General features: G+C 49.5%; 1 protein-coding gene across 5 annotated transcripts in view; it reads right to left on the bottom strand.

Moving 5' to 3' along the window:
* The window catches only part of LOC136399599 (calmodulin-binding transcription activator 1-like), a 729,052-nt gene that overhangs the window by 383,881 nt on the left and 330,801 nt on the right, over positions 1-14,370 (bottom strand). For all 5 annotated transcript variants that reach the window (XM_066374925.1, XM_066374924.1, XM_066374926.1 and 2 more), the window contains one exon: positions 2,313-2,448. In XM_066374925.1, the coding sequence (XP_066231022.1) occupies positions 2,313-2,432 (120 nt within the window). In that variant the 5' untranslated portion in view covers positions 2,433-2,448. The remainder of the gene's footprint in view (positions 1-2,312; positions 2,449-14,370) is intronic.

Here is a 14,370-nt window from a genome sequence, read left to right as displayed (position 1 = left end):
TACCACAGAGCCATGGAAAGGGGCACAGGGACCTAAGCTCCAGCATCCACCAGCTCAGACCACAGTGCTGAGGGACACAGTGTGAGTCGCGCACACAGCCTGCCAACTCCAGCCTCTCAGCTGATGATCCACCTCACCCGGGCACCTCTCTGATCACGGCGGCCCACTCTGAACTCCCAGGACACTCACGCTAGATGCTCAGGCATCGGCACTTGTCAGCACTGCTCACGGCTTTTAGGTGTGGACAGGGCTGTCTCCTCAACTCTGAATCCGTGGGGCAGAGATCACGGCTCTTGTCTCTGCAGACACCACGGGGCCCTGCACAGTGGGGCCACAGTCAGTGTTTGTGGATGGACTGAAGGGGACAACTCCCTGAGCTCCCTGGGAGAGGCCACCATACCACGTGTTCACCTGAGAGGATCTCCCTCTGCCCGGACCTGACAGCGCACCTCTGTGTCACTGGCCAACACGGCAGGTAAGGAGTCCACCTGCTGTTCCTACGGCCCCGCGGACACCCACACCCGTAAACTCCTGGAAACCCCTTGCGGGCCTGTGCATCCCTTCCTTCCTGTTCTGGGTCCAGACGGCCCACCCATGTGCCGATAGGCTGGACCTTGAGTGCAGGAGTCACATAAGCATGGCCCAAAAATAACCATAGGTCATTCTGAGTCCATCCGGCGACGGCTCTAATTTATGACACGAGGGAAGAAAATGAACACGGAGGCTGTCCTCCCCTCTGGGCTTCTGTGCTGCTGCTGAGGAAGGGTCCCACCTTGCTGTCACCCACGACCACAAGTTCCTGATGTACGTGTTGCTGACGATGACACGCACCAGAGACCTGCGGGCACGGCGGCTGGCGGCCCGGGCTTCTACGTGACTTCCCACAGACCTCGCTAGTCCCAGAGAGCACCCCTCGTTCTTGGGCCTCCCACGCCCTCCTCTACCTAGCCCTCCATCGTGGGAGACAAGGGCAGAGCCCCATGTCCCTCAGGCCCCTGCAACTAAGGCTGGGCTGTTTGTACAACCGCCAGGCACATCCTAGGGTTGGCCCAGACCAGCACGTTCGAGGTAATCTGCATGTTAATGTTTCCCAGAGACGGTTAAACCATGTCACACGGACACCGAATGCAGAACATGGGGAAAGATTTTTCTTTGTTCATCGTCATAAAGCATCGTTATTAGGAGCTCAAAAAAGAAAGAGACAAAATATATACAACAAAGTCATCTCTCTCTGTGGGGTACTATAACAAAAGGCATTGGGGGCTATTTCTAATGTCCATGAAAAGACATGATTAATATAGAAAAAATCCTAATGACAAGTGCATCACAAGGAATGTCAGTATGGTAGGGGATGGGAAAGGCGTTGCTTTTGCATGGGCTGACGGTCCTGGTGACCAATCCTTGCATACCTGCGGACTCTGGAGCCCCTTCTCTGACCATTTGAAACACTGGGTGGGTCACAAGCCAGCCTCTCAGCTCCTAAGCTGAAGACAGCACCGGCCACACTCCCAGGAAGGGCCCTTCTCAAGGACCCACAGGACGCAGAGAAGTGGTGCTCACAGGCAAGCAGGCTCACGTCCCTCCCTCAAGCACTGTGACACGTGCATGGCTCAGGCCCTCAAACCCTAGAAGAGGAACCAGGGATGTGTCCATGGCCGCCCAAGGGTGAGCACCTGTGTGGTCACAACAGCCAGGAAACCGGACTACACCCCATCCCCCCCCCCAACCCGGACAGAAGTTCACACGAGACATGGTGTTTTCTGCGGTGCTCACCTCCACCCTGGCCCTGCGACAGTCCCGCGCACCTTACTGGCCCATCAAGTTATCTTTACCCCCTGCGAGCTCCCTGAGGCTGGGACACCCGGAAGGAAACACAAGGGTTTGTCAGCACAGAGAGGGAAGCCAGGCTCTGGTTGGAGATCACCAGCTCCCTGGGGTTCCCACCCCCTGCCAGGCCACCTGGAGAGGGAGGTTCCCGATACAGCTCCCTTCCCCTACGCCTGCACCTCTCAGGGCACCTGGGGGCTCCTCTGTGACACACACAACACGCAATGCTGCAGGAACCCTGCTGGTCCCAACCTGCACACCAACGACTCCCGAGGGACGGGAGCGCTTCCGTGAAATCTGGTCTCATGGAAACCATGTTGGAGACGGTGGGGTGGGAAGGGACAAGAACACAGAACCCACAGGTCTCAGCAAACAGAAACACCTCCGACAGAGGCGGCTGGCGGCGAAACCCTCCGCGGCCACCCTGTCCCCGACGCGACCCGCGTGTGACGTCTGCGGGACAGGAGAGCCCCTCCGCCCTTTACCTCCACTCCCTGGACCTTCAGCTTCATGTGGTCCTCTCTGGTCGTCTTCCCATCTTTCCTCTTCTTCCAGCAGTACCCGTCTTTCCGGTATTTCACTTTCTTCCTGTTGTAGAGGATCATCGAGCCATTCTGCGGTCTGAAAACAACAAACGGTTAAGTTACCAGGAGAACCAGGCAGGAGAACACATTCATGAAGAAGGATAGCCCCGACCGGTACAACGTCTCTGTGGAAAAGCAATATCCCGCGTTTGCTGGGACGCCATTTTTCACCTGTTCCTGTGGCTGCCCTGGAGGAGGAACCGTGTTTTACGGCCGGCCAAAATCGGCTTGCGGATTTGGTACCTAATGAATTCAATGTGTCAATGATGGGCTTAAAAAAACACCCCCTTAGTAACAGTCACCACCTAATCAGGATGCACGATGCCAGGGCCCTGAGACACCTCCCCCCACCGAAGAGTGAGGGAGACAAGACAAGAAGAGGAGGGAGCCGGGGCTGACGGCCAGCTGGCAATATCTTATCGCTTCTGGAAAGATTTTCTACGTATCTTCTAATCCATCACCCAGCATTAGGAAATAAATGTGTCCACGCAGACGCTGGATGGCTGTGTTAGGAGCAGCCCAATGGGAGGGCGCGTCACCGTGGCCAGTGCTCTTGATCCATTGCCTGCGTTAGCCCGGGGCCGGGTGCGGAGCGGTGCCCGGTCTGCCTGCTCACGTGAGCTGAGTGCCTGATTCTGTCCCGTTTGGGCCCCAGCTGTCCAAGGGCACGGTAACTGCCAGGTCAATGTGTCTGCTCAGTCCTCAGCCACTGTATCTCAGGACAATAGCTGCCCATTTGCCAAACGCTAAGAATGGGATGGCCGTTCTGGTGCTGTTTAAAGAGAAGGCATAATAAAGAACCTTGAATTTTCCTAAAAGAAGCCGTGTGCCGGCCACGGAGAGCAGAGGAGACATGCCCGCATGTCCATGGCGCAGCTGTCACAGACTCTGGTTTGGAAACACCAAGGGGAGAAAGGGCCACACTGCTCCGGCAGCGGAGGGCGCGTGCTACAGTAAAGCGCTTCCACGATGAAGTTGCAGCAGGGGTGGGTGGGTCCAACCTTTCAGAAAGACTCCCCTGAACACTAACACTCATCCCCTCACACCTCCCACCCATGGCCACCTCCCTGTCACTCTGCATTTAAACGCTCAGCACGGAGAAAGGGACGGCAAGTCATTCTGTGCACACACGGGACCAGCATGGGCATTCTATAGCGTGCATGTAGGCTCCTGTTTCTCCCCCATGGCAGAGGTGAGAGGGGAGCCAACCTCCTGCCCTGGGGCCTGTGGTTAGAGCCTCCACCCCATCCTCCTCTGTGACTCTGAACAGCGGGGCCAACTCACAATTAGGCACAGAACATTGGCTATTGATATCTTACTATTCCATTGTCTGGAAGAAAGAAGAAGAAAACGAAAAGAAAAGAAGAAAATAAGAGAAAAGAAAAAAAAAAGAAAAGAAGCCTGGTCAGCTGGCTCAGTGGTAGAGCATTGGCCCAGTGTATAGAAGTCCTGGGTTGGATCCCTTGCCAGGGCACACAGGAGAAGCGCCCATCAGCTTCTCTACCCTTCCCCCTCTCCTTCTTTCTATCTCTCTCTTTCTCTCCTGCAGCTAAGGCTCCATTGGAGCAAAGTTGGCCCCAGTGCTGGGGATGGCTCCATGGCCTCCAACTCAGGTGCTAGAATGGCTCTGGTTGCAACGTAGCAACACCCCAGATGGGCAGAGAGATGGGCAGAGAGATGGGCAGAGTGTCGCCCCCTGGTGGGCATGCCGGGTGGGTCCCAGTCGGGCGCATGCGAGAGTCTGTCTCTCTGCCTCCTCTCACTTCTCACTTAGGAAAAATACAAAAAATTAAAATAAAAAATTTTAAAAAAGGAAAAGAAGGGTGGGAGGGGAGGAAGGATGGAAGGACGGAAGGAAGGAAGGAAGGCCACACCAGGGTGACAGCAACTAATTGTGGTTCCCACCCAGCCGGGCTGTGTCATTCAGCTGCAGATCCTGACTAAACATAGGTTCCAGGGGAAATTACAAACTCCCAACACCTCATTGTTTGCGATCACAGTGCAATTGGCTCGTGTCAGTGTTGGTTTCCTCCCTAAGTCTGCCTAGACGCCAACAATCAGGAAATAGCTCCTGTGCCTGTCACAGGCTGATGGGATCTCTCTCACACTCACAAGACCGTGCTGGAAACCCTACAGTCCTCTTCCACTTTGATAGGCAGGTAAGCTGGACGACAGGGCCATCTGAGCCCGCCTCCGAACTTCAGCCCCGCCCCAGGCATGCGTGCCTCAGCTTCAGAGTGATGTGAGCCCTCCACCCCGTGCCAGACCGAGGGCCCCCAAGTCCAAATGCTGTTCTTAGGGCCCCCGCCTAAGGAATAAGGAAAGTGGTAGACCTGATCCACTGGATGGCTCTGCGTTTGTCTTCCCGCTTCAGACATAAATGAAGACACTCAGGAGAGTGTGGCAGGGACCACTTGGTCCCAGAAAACGCATCTGCTGAGGGACACACAGCATTCATCCAAGCCAGCTTCCTGCGAGCTAAGACCAGGCTCCGCCCTCCTGCCCTCCTGAACATGGCCAAGAGCCTCAGCAGCATCTTCAGGCCACCTGCCCCCAGATCGTTAACTGGTGTGACCCAGAGAGGGCAGACACCCCCAAACACTGTCAAATCCACAGCCAGAATCGCAACAGCACCCATCCAAGGAAGACCACCTTCCTCTGTGACCCGATCTCTGTATCTGAGGTTAGAGGATCCATTACCCAAAATTACGCCACTGTGGCATGCAGATGAGTTTGAGCTGAAGGCGATCAAGACCTAAGTGACCCAGGAAAAGTGTTTGCTAATTTATTTGTTTATCTCTCCTCTAACTACCTAAAAAGACGTGGACAGGGGGCCTGCACCAGGAAGAGAGCTATTATCACCAGAGAGAACTTCTTAAATCAGAAAGACCCCTCCGCGTGGCAGGGCACATGTCTGCTCACCAGACACGTGCTCTTCCCGTTGTTTTGGGGACAGACCCCTGCCCCTTCTCCTCAGTGCAGGATGGTGTACCAGCCTCAGGTGTCTGACTCCCTGGGAGCCTCGTCTTTTGGGGGCTCCTGTAATACAAAATTAAATTTGGATTTTTTTCTCCTGTTAATTGGTCTTACATCAATTTAATCATTAGACCGGCCAGAGAACCTCGAAGAGAGAAGGGAAATGTTTTCTCCCCTACAGCACTGGCTCCTAGCGTGGGGCTGGACGCTGCTCCCACCGGGGCCGCTGCAGCTGGACGGTCCTGTGACCTCTGACCAGCGCCAGCAGGAGGCGAACTTCTCACCACGTCCATCTCCCAGGTTTCTGCCCGTGGGGCCCCACGGAAGCAAGAGTGGTGAAAATCCTTGTCCTTTTCTAAATTTAGATTAGCCGGACAAAGTATCTGTAAACTAGCGCCTCGGGTGCAAGAGACCGTGGCAAAGATTTGTTACGAGTACTCTAGCTTTCTATCGATCCTTTCCTCCCGAGATGGTCGTTGTTTCCCTCTGTCTCTGCCCTCTGTGTCATCTGTCATAAGGAGGAAAACCACTGGGCAGAACGCAGGCCCAGTCCTGCACGCCTGTGGCTGCAGCTGGCCTCACGGTCTGGGAAGTTCGCGAATCCCACCAGACCGGCGTCTGCTCAGGCAGACCTGGCAGTGGGTCCGCTGTGACAACCAGGGGAGGGTCTCCCTACATCCCGATCTATGTCTCGAGAGCTGAGCGTTGTGACTAGTGAGAACATTCTCTCCGGTCTCCGCCAGCCAGAAGGTGTATGCACCGACATGCATTTGGTGCCCAGTCGAGCAGACTGGGATTCTGAGACAGGAGGTCCCAAGCAGCATTGTCTGTGACTGCGCCAGCTCTCAGGGGAATTTGTCAGAAGGGTTCCAGTCCATAACGGGCCTTGGCTGTCGAGTTAGTGCCGGAAAAGTCCCACTCCAGGGGTGCCTGCCCTGTGTCTCCAATGAGCAGGTCTGGACAGGAGGTATCTCACGGCCCCGCAGGAGACCAGAGACCCCGCCTGCAGTACCCCATTCTACCGCTTGTGATGGTGAAGACCTTTTCCTCCTTAGGACAAGTGGGAATGGACTTCCTGGATCTTGTAAATGGGCTGCATCTTTGCACCCTCTTTTTAGATGCTTCTTGCGTCCAGCGAGAGTTAAGCCATTAAAAAAGCTTACTGGTTGGAGTCGTCACTGAGATGAATATAAAATCCTGCTCCTCAATAGTCAAGCATGGGTCCTTTGAATTGACTATATTTAAAAGGAAATAATTTTTGGTTGGAGAACTTCCTCCTAGACAATCGTCTTACTGATAGCTATGGGAAGACCAAGTTGAAGAGCGGATACAAAGGAACACGGCCTTGGGACTCTCTTAATCAGATGGAAGAATGCAAATTAGAATAGAAACAAAAGCCCACGTCCATCTCCCATCTTAAAAGCTGGGCCCCACTCCTCAGCAAACTGTCATAGCCCCCATACACCTGCTTGTACACCTGCTGCCCAGTCTAACTTCCCGCTCCCAGTAAGAGTCAGAGAGCACCCCCCCCCCCCGGCCTAACCTGCGCCGCCCCCTCCCCAAGCATACAGGTTGCCCGTGTGGCTGACAAACGCACAGGAGTGAGTTTAGAAGCAGCCCAGACGGACAGCGAGGCTCCCTCTGCTGGGCCTTATCTTCGCGCTTGTCCAGCTGCAGGCCTGTCTACGCAGTGTCCTTTGTGGATAAATCTTAGACTCCCCGCTCCCCTATCACCCAAAGAGCTAACGTCCCCTGGACAGCAGCCGATCTTCCCAGTTATAAAGCCCTTTTACCTCCACTTTCAGAAGATTCCGCCAAATTTAAAGAGAGATTTTAAAGAAATGAACGGCCAGTCACAACCCCACTTAACAGGGACCTTATAAGGGGAGCTATTCCCACCCATGATTATACCTTGATTATGAGACAAGCCAGAGTTCCCTGAGAACACCCCCACACTGAGGACACCAATGGCCAGAAATGGCTCCCAGCCCTCCTGTGAGTGACCAGGAAATGGCCGAGCTGGAGGCAGACGCTGCGGGCTAACAGAAACATTAGCAGGGGCCCCCCAGACCCCAAGGTGAACAGGTTGTTGAGTGCATCCTGCGGACTATACCGAGGCAGACTGCGCTAAAACCCTGAGGAGGCGGACATCTTTCCGTTTCCGCCTTAGCAGGAGCGTTCCACTCTGATACACAAAGGCAAATTCACAGTAGTGTGGCTGGGTGGGCTAGACACCAACTCGTTTGAAAACAGCCCAAGGAACAGAGCCAGAAAGGGGGTGAGAATCAACAGTTCTCGACTTACAGCTTGAATCTCCAGAGAAGTGAAGGCAGAACTGATAAGCCGCTCAGAGTCCCCTCTGACGCCTCCCTACCCGCCGGCAGATGCTGTAAAAATCCACAACATTGGAAGTACAGCTGATCTGCACTTAGACAAAACAAAGAACGTTTTAAATAGCAGTCACCCCAGACTTCTGATGACAGGCAAATCACCACAAAACTCTGAGAAGAAAATGTGCCTTTCTCCTCTGTCCCTCGAAGACATCCATCTTACCACGCCTTTGAAACGTAAACACCTCAGGTGATAACTACAGAAATAGCCTAAGATTGAAGGAAAAAAATGGGAGGGGGGGCTCTTACAACAAAAACCACTGAAAAGTCTGTCTTGCCCCAGATCTGATGGACAGCCTCCTTAAGATTACTTGCCAAGAACACATGCAAATCATCAAGACTTTTCCACAAATGTTAGCATAGAACTCTATTTAGCTTCACATTGGAGCAGGTGACCTCTCATCTTGTCCCATCTGGACAAGGTGAATTCAACTGTTATTCATAAACTAGTGAGTCTGATATTGTTGTATCTGATTCATGGCTAAAATCTTAAAACAGAAGTTATACAGGGTCTCTGCTTGTGTCTATGTGTTTACATATGTCTATGAATATATGTTTACATATAGAGAATATTTTTCTACTTCCAAACAGTACTGCCTAGATTGAGTCATAAAAGAGATTCAATTGTCTTTACAATGAGCACTTATAGATGAAATAATCCTAAAACTCAGAAATAAACACAAAATTTTTTTCAAGTTTACGTCATCTAACATAATTTCCAGTAAATAAAAGCTAGTTTAAGTCCACTGGTTTTGTTAACACAGGCATGCCTTCCAAGTTAATAGCATTAAGTATAACACTTTCATTCTACCTACATGTACTAAAGTCAAATGAGCTCATGTTACCACTACTACAAAATCTGTCAGCAAGAAAAAATATTTAAGATGACGGCTAACTGCTTTACTAGCTCATGAAATTTTCATGAGTAATCATCTGTTAAAGACGAGTCACACAGAAGTGGGATAAAAAAGTTTATAAGTGAACTTCTCAACAATAATTATGTTTTATGGTTTGTCTACTGAAATAGTTTCCCAAATCTTTTGGGTAACGTGAATCCTGGATGTTTTACTAAATTAAATCAAATGATGGGAATTTATTAACAATCTTGATCACTAAAAAAACATTGGTTACTGAATGTAAGTTTACCCACATAAGTATGGCTTCTTATTACAGAGAAACTAAACATATTTTGATCTGCCGTAAACATGCCTTGTGCCACATTTAAAAAAATAAAAAAGTGTCCAGTAAGAAGCAGCTGCTTCCAGAGACTCTGAAATACATATATGTATAAATTGGCCAATCTCAAGACACTGGTAGAGCAGGCAGTTTTCACTGGAAATGAAGGGTCCTAAGGGTGACTCTGATGTCTACCTATAACGAATACAGCCGGAGAGAGTACGGGAAGCCTCTCCACCGGCCAGGAAAGTAGGAGATGAGGTCTTGGTAAGAAAAGGTACGAAGCGTGGAGATGGATTTTTGTTGCGGGAGAGGAAAGTAATTCTGTCCTAATTGCAAACTGGTTATTTCAGAACGGGGAAAAGGGAAAACACAGCTCAAAATCTGAATGTAAACCGACGTTATAGGAGGTCTGCAGGGAAAAGGATTTTATGGGTAGGCACACAGGTAAAGATGGAAATGAATACAATTAAGTGTTTTTAAAAGTGAGAATGTTATCATATTATCAGAAGTACACTGTTGCAAAATTAGAATTTGGTTTTTCCTCTGTGAAAAAGACAACAGTCTCTTGGATTATTGGTCTGCTCTTGATAAGAGAATGTGAAAGGGTTTTGTTTTGTTGGGTTTTTTTTTAACCTTTTGGGCAATCTGCCTAGAAAGCAAAGATTTTATGTTTTATCAGAATAATTTCCTGTGCTTTATGTTACCTTTATCATCCTAACTTTCAGATCAAACACTGAACTGGGTAAGAAATTACAGAACTCTCATGAAAACAAACAAACAAAAAAAGCGATGGCTTCATAAAACTGCTAACAAAAAACCAACAAGAATTAATTATATGGAACTGGGTGGACTAATGAGGATGATTATAATTTTTATGACTTCTTGTTTAAAATATTGCTGCTTCTTTATTCTTTAGTTTCCCAGTTATAAGGAAACCTTTCCCCTTAAGCTATCTATGACTTACAGCGATTTAGTAAAATACACTTTTGCAAACACAGATACAACACTTGTCTTTTCCCACCTACCTTATCCCTTCAGATTTCAAAAACTCTCAGTGAACATTCTTATCTTCATGTCCATAGAATTCAATACGAAGCTGATCTCCTTCTAACAGGACACAGCTGTAAACATTGAGTATACGACCGAGGCTTTGACTGGAATGTCACATCTGAGAGGGACATACAGAGACTCAGATATGGCCAGACAGCTTTAAGGAACTAAGGTTGATTTCTGGAGCCAATAAAGCCCCTTGGAAAACCCAGCCTGGTACCTTGCTTACAGGATCCGCAGCAGCCTTACCAGGTGAGTCAGGAAGGTCACTTCCTGGCATGGCCAAGCACCTCAGGATATTTGGGGGAACTTAAGAGACGGGTTTACCCAAATCTGTAGGCATTGTCGGCAAAATCTAACGAGCACTAGGCTTGGCTTCCTAGCCTTGAAAGGGTTTTAAAAGCTCAATCTGAGCTTCTTTATGACAAGTTCCAAGAAAGCAAACTTAAGAGTCTATACGGCTCATCACTATTCTTACCACACTTACGTAAACACACAGGCCACGTTTATTAAAACTGAACTTGATGTGCAAACAAGTAAGTCTGAGTGTGGTTCTCTTTGATAGAAAAAGGGGTAACTGGCCTGACCTGTGGTGGCGCAGTGGATAAAACGTCAACCTGGAAATGCTGAGGTCACCGGTTCGAAACCCTGGGCTTGCCTGGTCAAGGCACATATGGGAGTTGATGCTTCCAGCTCCTCCCCCCTTCTCTCTCTCTCTGTCTCTCTCTCTCCCTCTCTCTGTCCTCTCTAAAAATGAATAAATAAATAAATAATTTTTAAAAGAAAAAGGGGTAACTGTAGAAAAAAACCCGATGTTTCAATGACACACCTTCATGGATATCAACCTCTGGTGCTGTTGACCGTCTGCGAGGTTTTGTTTCTGACCTGCACGCTGTACTCTATCCTGAGTGCTTCCTTTCCCTCCAGTGTTTAGCTACAACTCCCCGAACTAATATTTCCCCTTGTTCTCCCACCCTGCTGACCTAGAATCATTAGGAACTAAACCTGCCCTTTTTCTGAAGCCGTGCAAACTCAAGATGGACAACTGGGTATGAACTTCAGAGGAATCATCACAGCGACCCGTGTACAGACGACCTTGGTGCCGGCAGCCGGGCAGGCTCTCCGATGGGACCACCCAAGAGACTCAAACTGTGAACCAGGAAGAGCCTCTGCCTGCCCTCACTCTACCTGAGGATGCTCCCAGCCTGGCGCAGAGACCCCAGCCCTGGCCCCCCTCTGGACTCAGAAAAGGGCACAATGGTCTGCTCCAAGCACGGACTGCTGTTTTTGTTGTTGTTGTTTGGTTCCATAGAAATGCCTCTTACCCACTATCTGATTGCTTGCTTGAATTGAGTTTAACTGAGCTGACCTATTCTCCAGACGGAGCCTGCTTCAGTGAACTGCTGCCATCTACCATCTCAGCTTCTGCGCAGGAAATCCTTGGTGGGGGGAGTTTCAAAGGCAGGACAGAGGGGGGACAGAATACATGACCCCAAAATATGCCATGGTGGCATGTGGATTATTTTGAGCTGAAAGCAATCAAGGCCTAATAGAGTCAGGAGGGTCTTTTTTTAAAAAAAAAAAAACAACTCTCCCTTAACTGCTTAAAACAATGTAGATAGGGAGCCTGTACCAGGAAGAGAGCAGTTATCAGAAAGACCCCTCTGCATGGCAGGGCACACATCTGCTCACCAGACACTTGCTCTTCTTGTCCCCTGAAGTCCCAGAGCCCTGCCCTGGCTCCTTTGCTCGGGGCAGCATGGAAGCCTGTTTCCTTACTGTCTGAGGGACGCGTATCTCTAGGGCACCAATATAAGCAAAACTAAATTTTTATTTCCTTCCTGTTAATCTGCTTTGTGTCCATTTAATTACTAGAGCAGCTGAAGAGCCCAGAAGAGAGAGGGGAAAAGTTTCCTCCCTATATACATTTCGAGAGTGCGAGAATGGCCCTGTCCTCCGACATTTCCAGCAGAACGCAATCCCCCAGAGAGCCAATGTGTCCAATTTAAATGGCCTTAATAAATGTTATCATCATTTTAACTTGCAATAATGAGCACCCTAATAGTGTTGAATCCACCACTCTGACGCTATTAGCATTTGCCCCTGCTCTGCCTGATGGGCAGCCCCCCTCCATCATTCACAGGTCCTCGAAATAGCAAAGGGAAAACCAGACCGGCTGCAGAAAGCCCCATGGGCCGCACAACGTATAGACCCTGAGGCTAGGCTGCCATCCCAGAATCTAGTAAAGAAGGAGTTGAAGCTGGTGGGCAGGGATTTGAGGGGGAGGGAGGGGTCTGCTGTTGCTCTGGGAGGAAACAGGGGTGGGCTAGGCCCCACCAGAGGGGGCCGTGCAGGGAGGATTTTCAGGTAGCACCCACCTGAGCAGAACAGGGAGAAAGGAATGGCGTTGATGAAAGAGAGTAACAGCAACTGTGAGGAGGCATGGAAGTCCTGGCACTTAGTGCCACCAACTCCCAGTTAGTGCCTGATACTGGGCGGAGCACATCACATTAATGTCTATGTCTACATCCACGTCCGCTCTACATTCACGTCTACCTCTACGTGTGCGTCTACGTCTACGTACGCATCTATGTCTACATGTGCGTCTACGTCTACGTGGGCGTCCACATCTATGTGCACGTCCACACCTACGTGGCTGTCTATATGCATATTTATACCTACATGCGCGTCTGTCTATGTGCGTGTCTTCGTCTACATGTGCATCTATGTCTACTTGTGCGTCTACATGCATATCTACATTTACGTGCACGTCTACGTGCCCATCTGTCTACGTGTGCGTCTTCGTCTACGTGCGCATCTATGTCTACTTGTGCGTCTACATGCATATCTACATCTACGTGCGCGTTTACATCTATGAGTGCCTCCACATCTATGTGCGCATCTACGTCTACACGTGCATCCACATTTACATGCGCGTCCACACCTACCTGCCTATCTATGGATACATCTATACCTGCATGCGCATCTACATCTATGTGTACATTTTTACATTCTCACAACCCTATGAGGGAGGTATTACTATCATTCCCAACACACAGGTCAGGAGAAAATCAAGCCTCTCTAGCCATGAAGAGTCATTCTGACTCCAGATCCACTCCTAAGATTACTGGCTAATTAGCATTCACTGCAGGGCCAGCTCAGGTTCGAATCCCAGTTCTACTCTCCTACCTGGGTGATCATTAATGCCCTGAAAGCATTCCTCACTCAGTGGACGGGGGCTTGGGGTTGAATTGTCAGCTTCCTTGCCCTGTGGTTGAGACAACAATGAGGCAACCCCAGGCCTCCTAGGCCTGTGGTTAGAATAAGCCTGGGTGCCCTCCAGTCTTCCAGGGAAGAAGCTCCAATTACCCATGGCGGTGACTTGCTGGAAAACAAGGGCCCTTTCTTTGTAGCCCTCCCTTTCCTTTTACACCTCACACTCCCCCGACTGGCATTTCCTGGGGCCACCTCCTAAATAACTGCTGAACTCAAACCCTCATCCTAGGGTCTCCTTCTGGGAGACGCTGAACTGAGGCTGACAGTTGAAGAGAGCCTCGGGGAAACAATGCGACCTCCGCTGCAGCAGCAAAAAGAGTATCAAGGAGGAAAGGTGAGCAACAGGGAGCTTTGTTCTCACCAGGGAAGCTTCTAGCCAAGTACCTTTTAATCTAAGAAACCTAACGAGAGCTAGCAAAACCAATAACACTCAGGGGAATACGGTTAAGAAAAAAAAAGGTCACGGGATCAATGCGAAAACTACTACAAATGTTAAAAGTAAAGAAGCAGATATAAAATTAAGATACCTAATCAATAGTGTATACACATAATAGCTTATTTAAGTGTATGTGTCATATACACACACGCACACCAATAGAACAGAGGAAGGATGGAAGTCTCCCATTACTGGATAGAGACAGAAGATCAAACACGAAGGCATAAATTCAATAAGAAATTCTCAAAACTATAAAAATCTAAAAGATACAAATGTTGTTTTCAATAAATGCAAAGACAGAACGTGCTTGGTTAGGAAAAGTTAAGATCAAAAAAGGTTAATTTTTAAATATATATTTAAATTTATAAATGTAATGTAACGACAATGAGAATTTTTCTGAATATAGAAAAATTTATTATAAAAAATTTATCATGAAGGAAAAAACATCAAGAATAGCCGGGAAAACTCCAATAAAAAATACCAAGGGTGGCCCTGGCTGGTTGGCTCAGCGGTGGAGCGTCGGCCTGGTGTGCGGGGGACCGGGGTTCGATTTCCGGCCAGGGCACATAGGAGAGGCGCCCATTTGCTTCTCCACCCCTCCCCCTCCTTCCTCTCTGTCTCTCTCTTCCCCTCCCGCAGCCGAGGCTCCATT

Source organism: Saccopteryx leptura, chromosome 3, assembly GCF_036850995.1.
Source record: "Saccopteryx leptura isolate mSacLep1 chromosome 3, mSacLep1_pri_phased_curated, whole genome shotgun sequence".
Taxonomy (NCBI): Eukaryota; Metazoa; Chordata; class Mammalia; order Chiroptera; family Emballonuridae; genus Saccopteryx; species Saccopteryx leptura.
The sequence above is the reverse complement of the archived record's forward strand: the minus strand, read 5'-3'. Positions and strand labels throughout refer to the sequence as shown.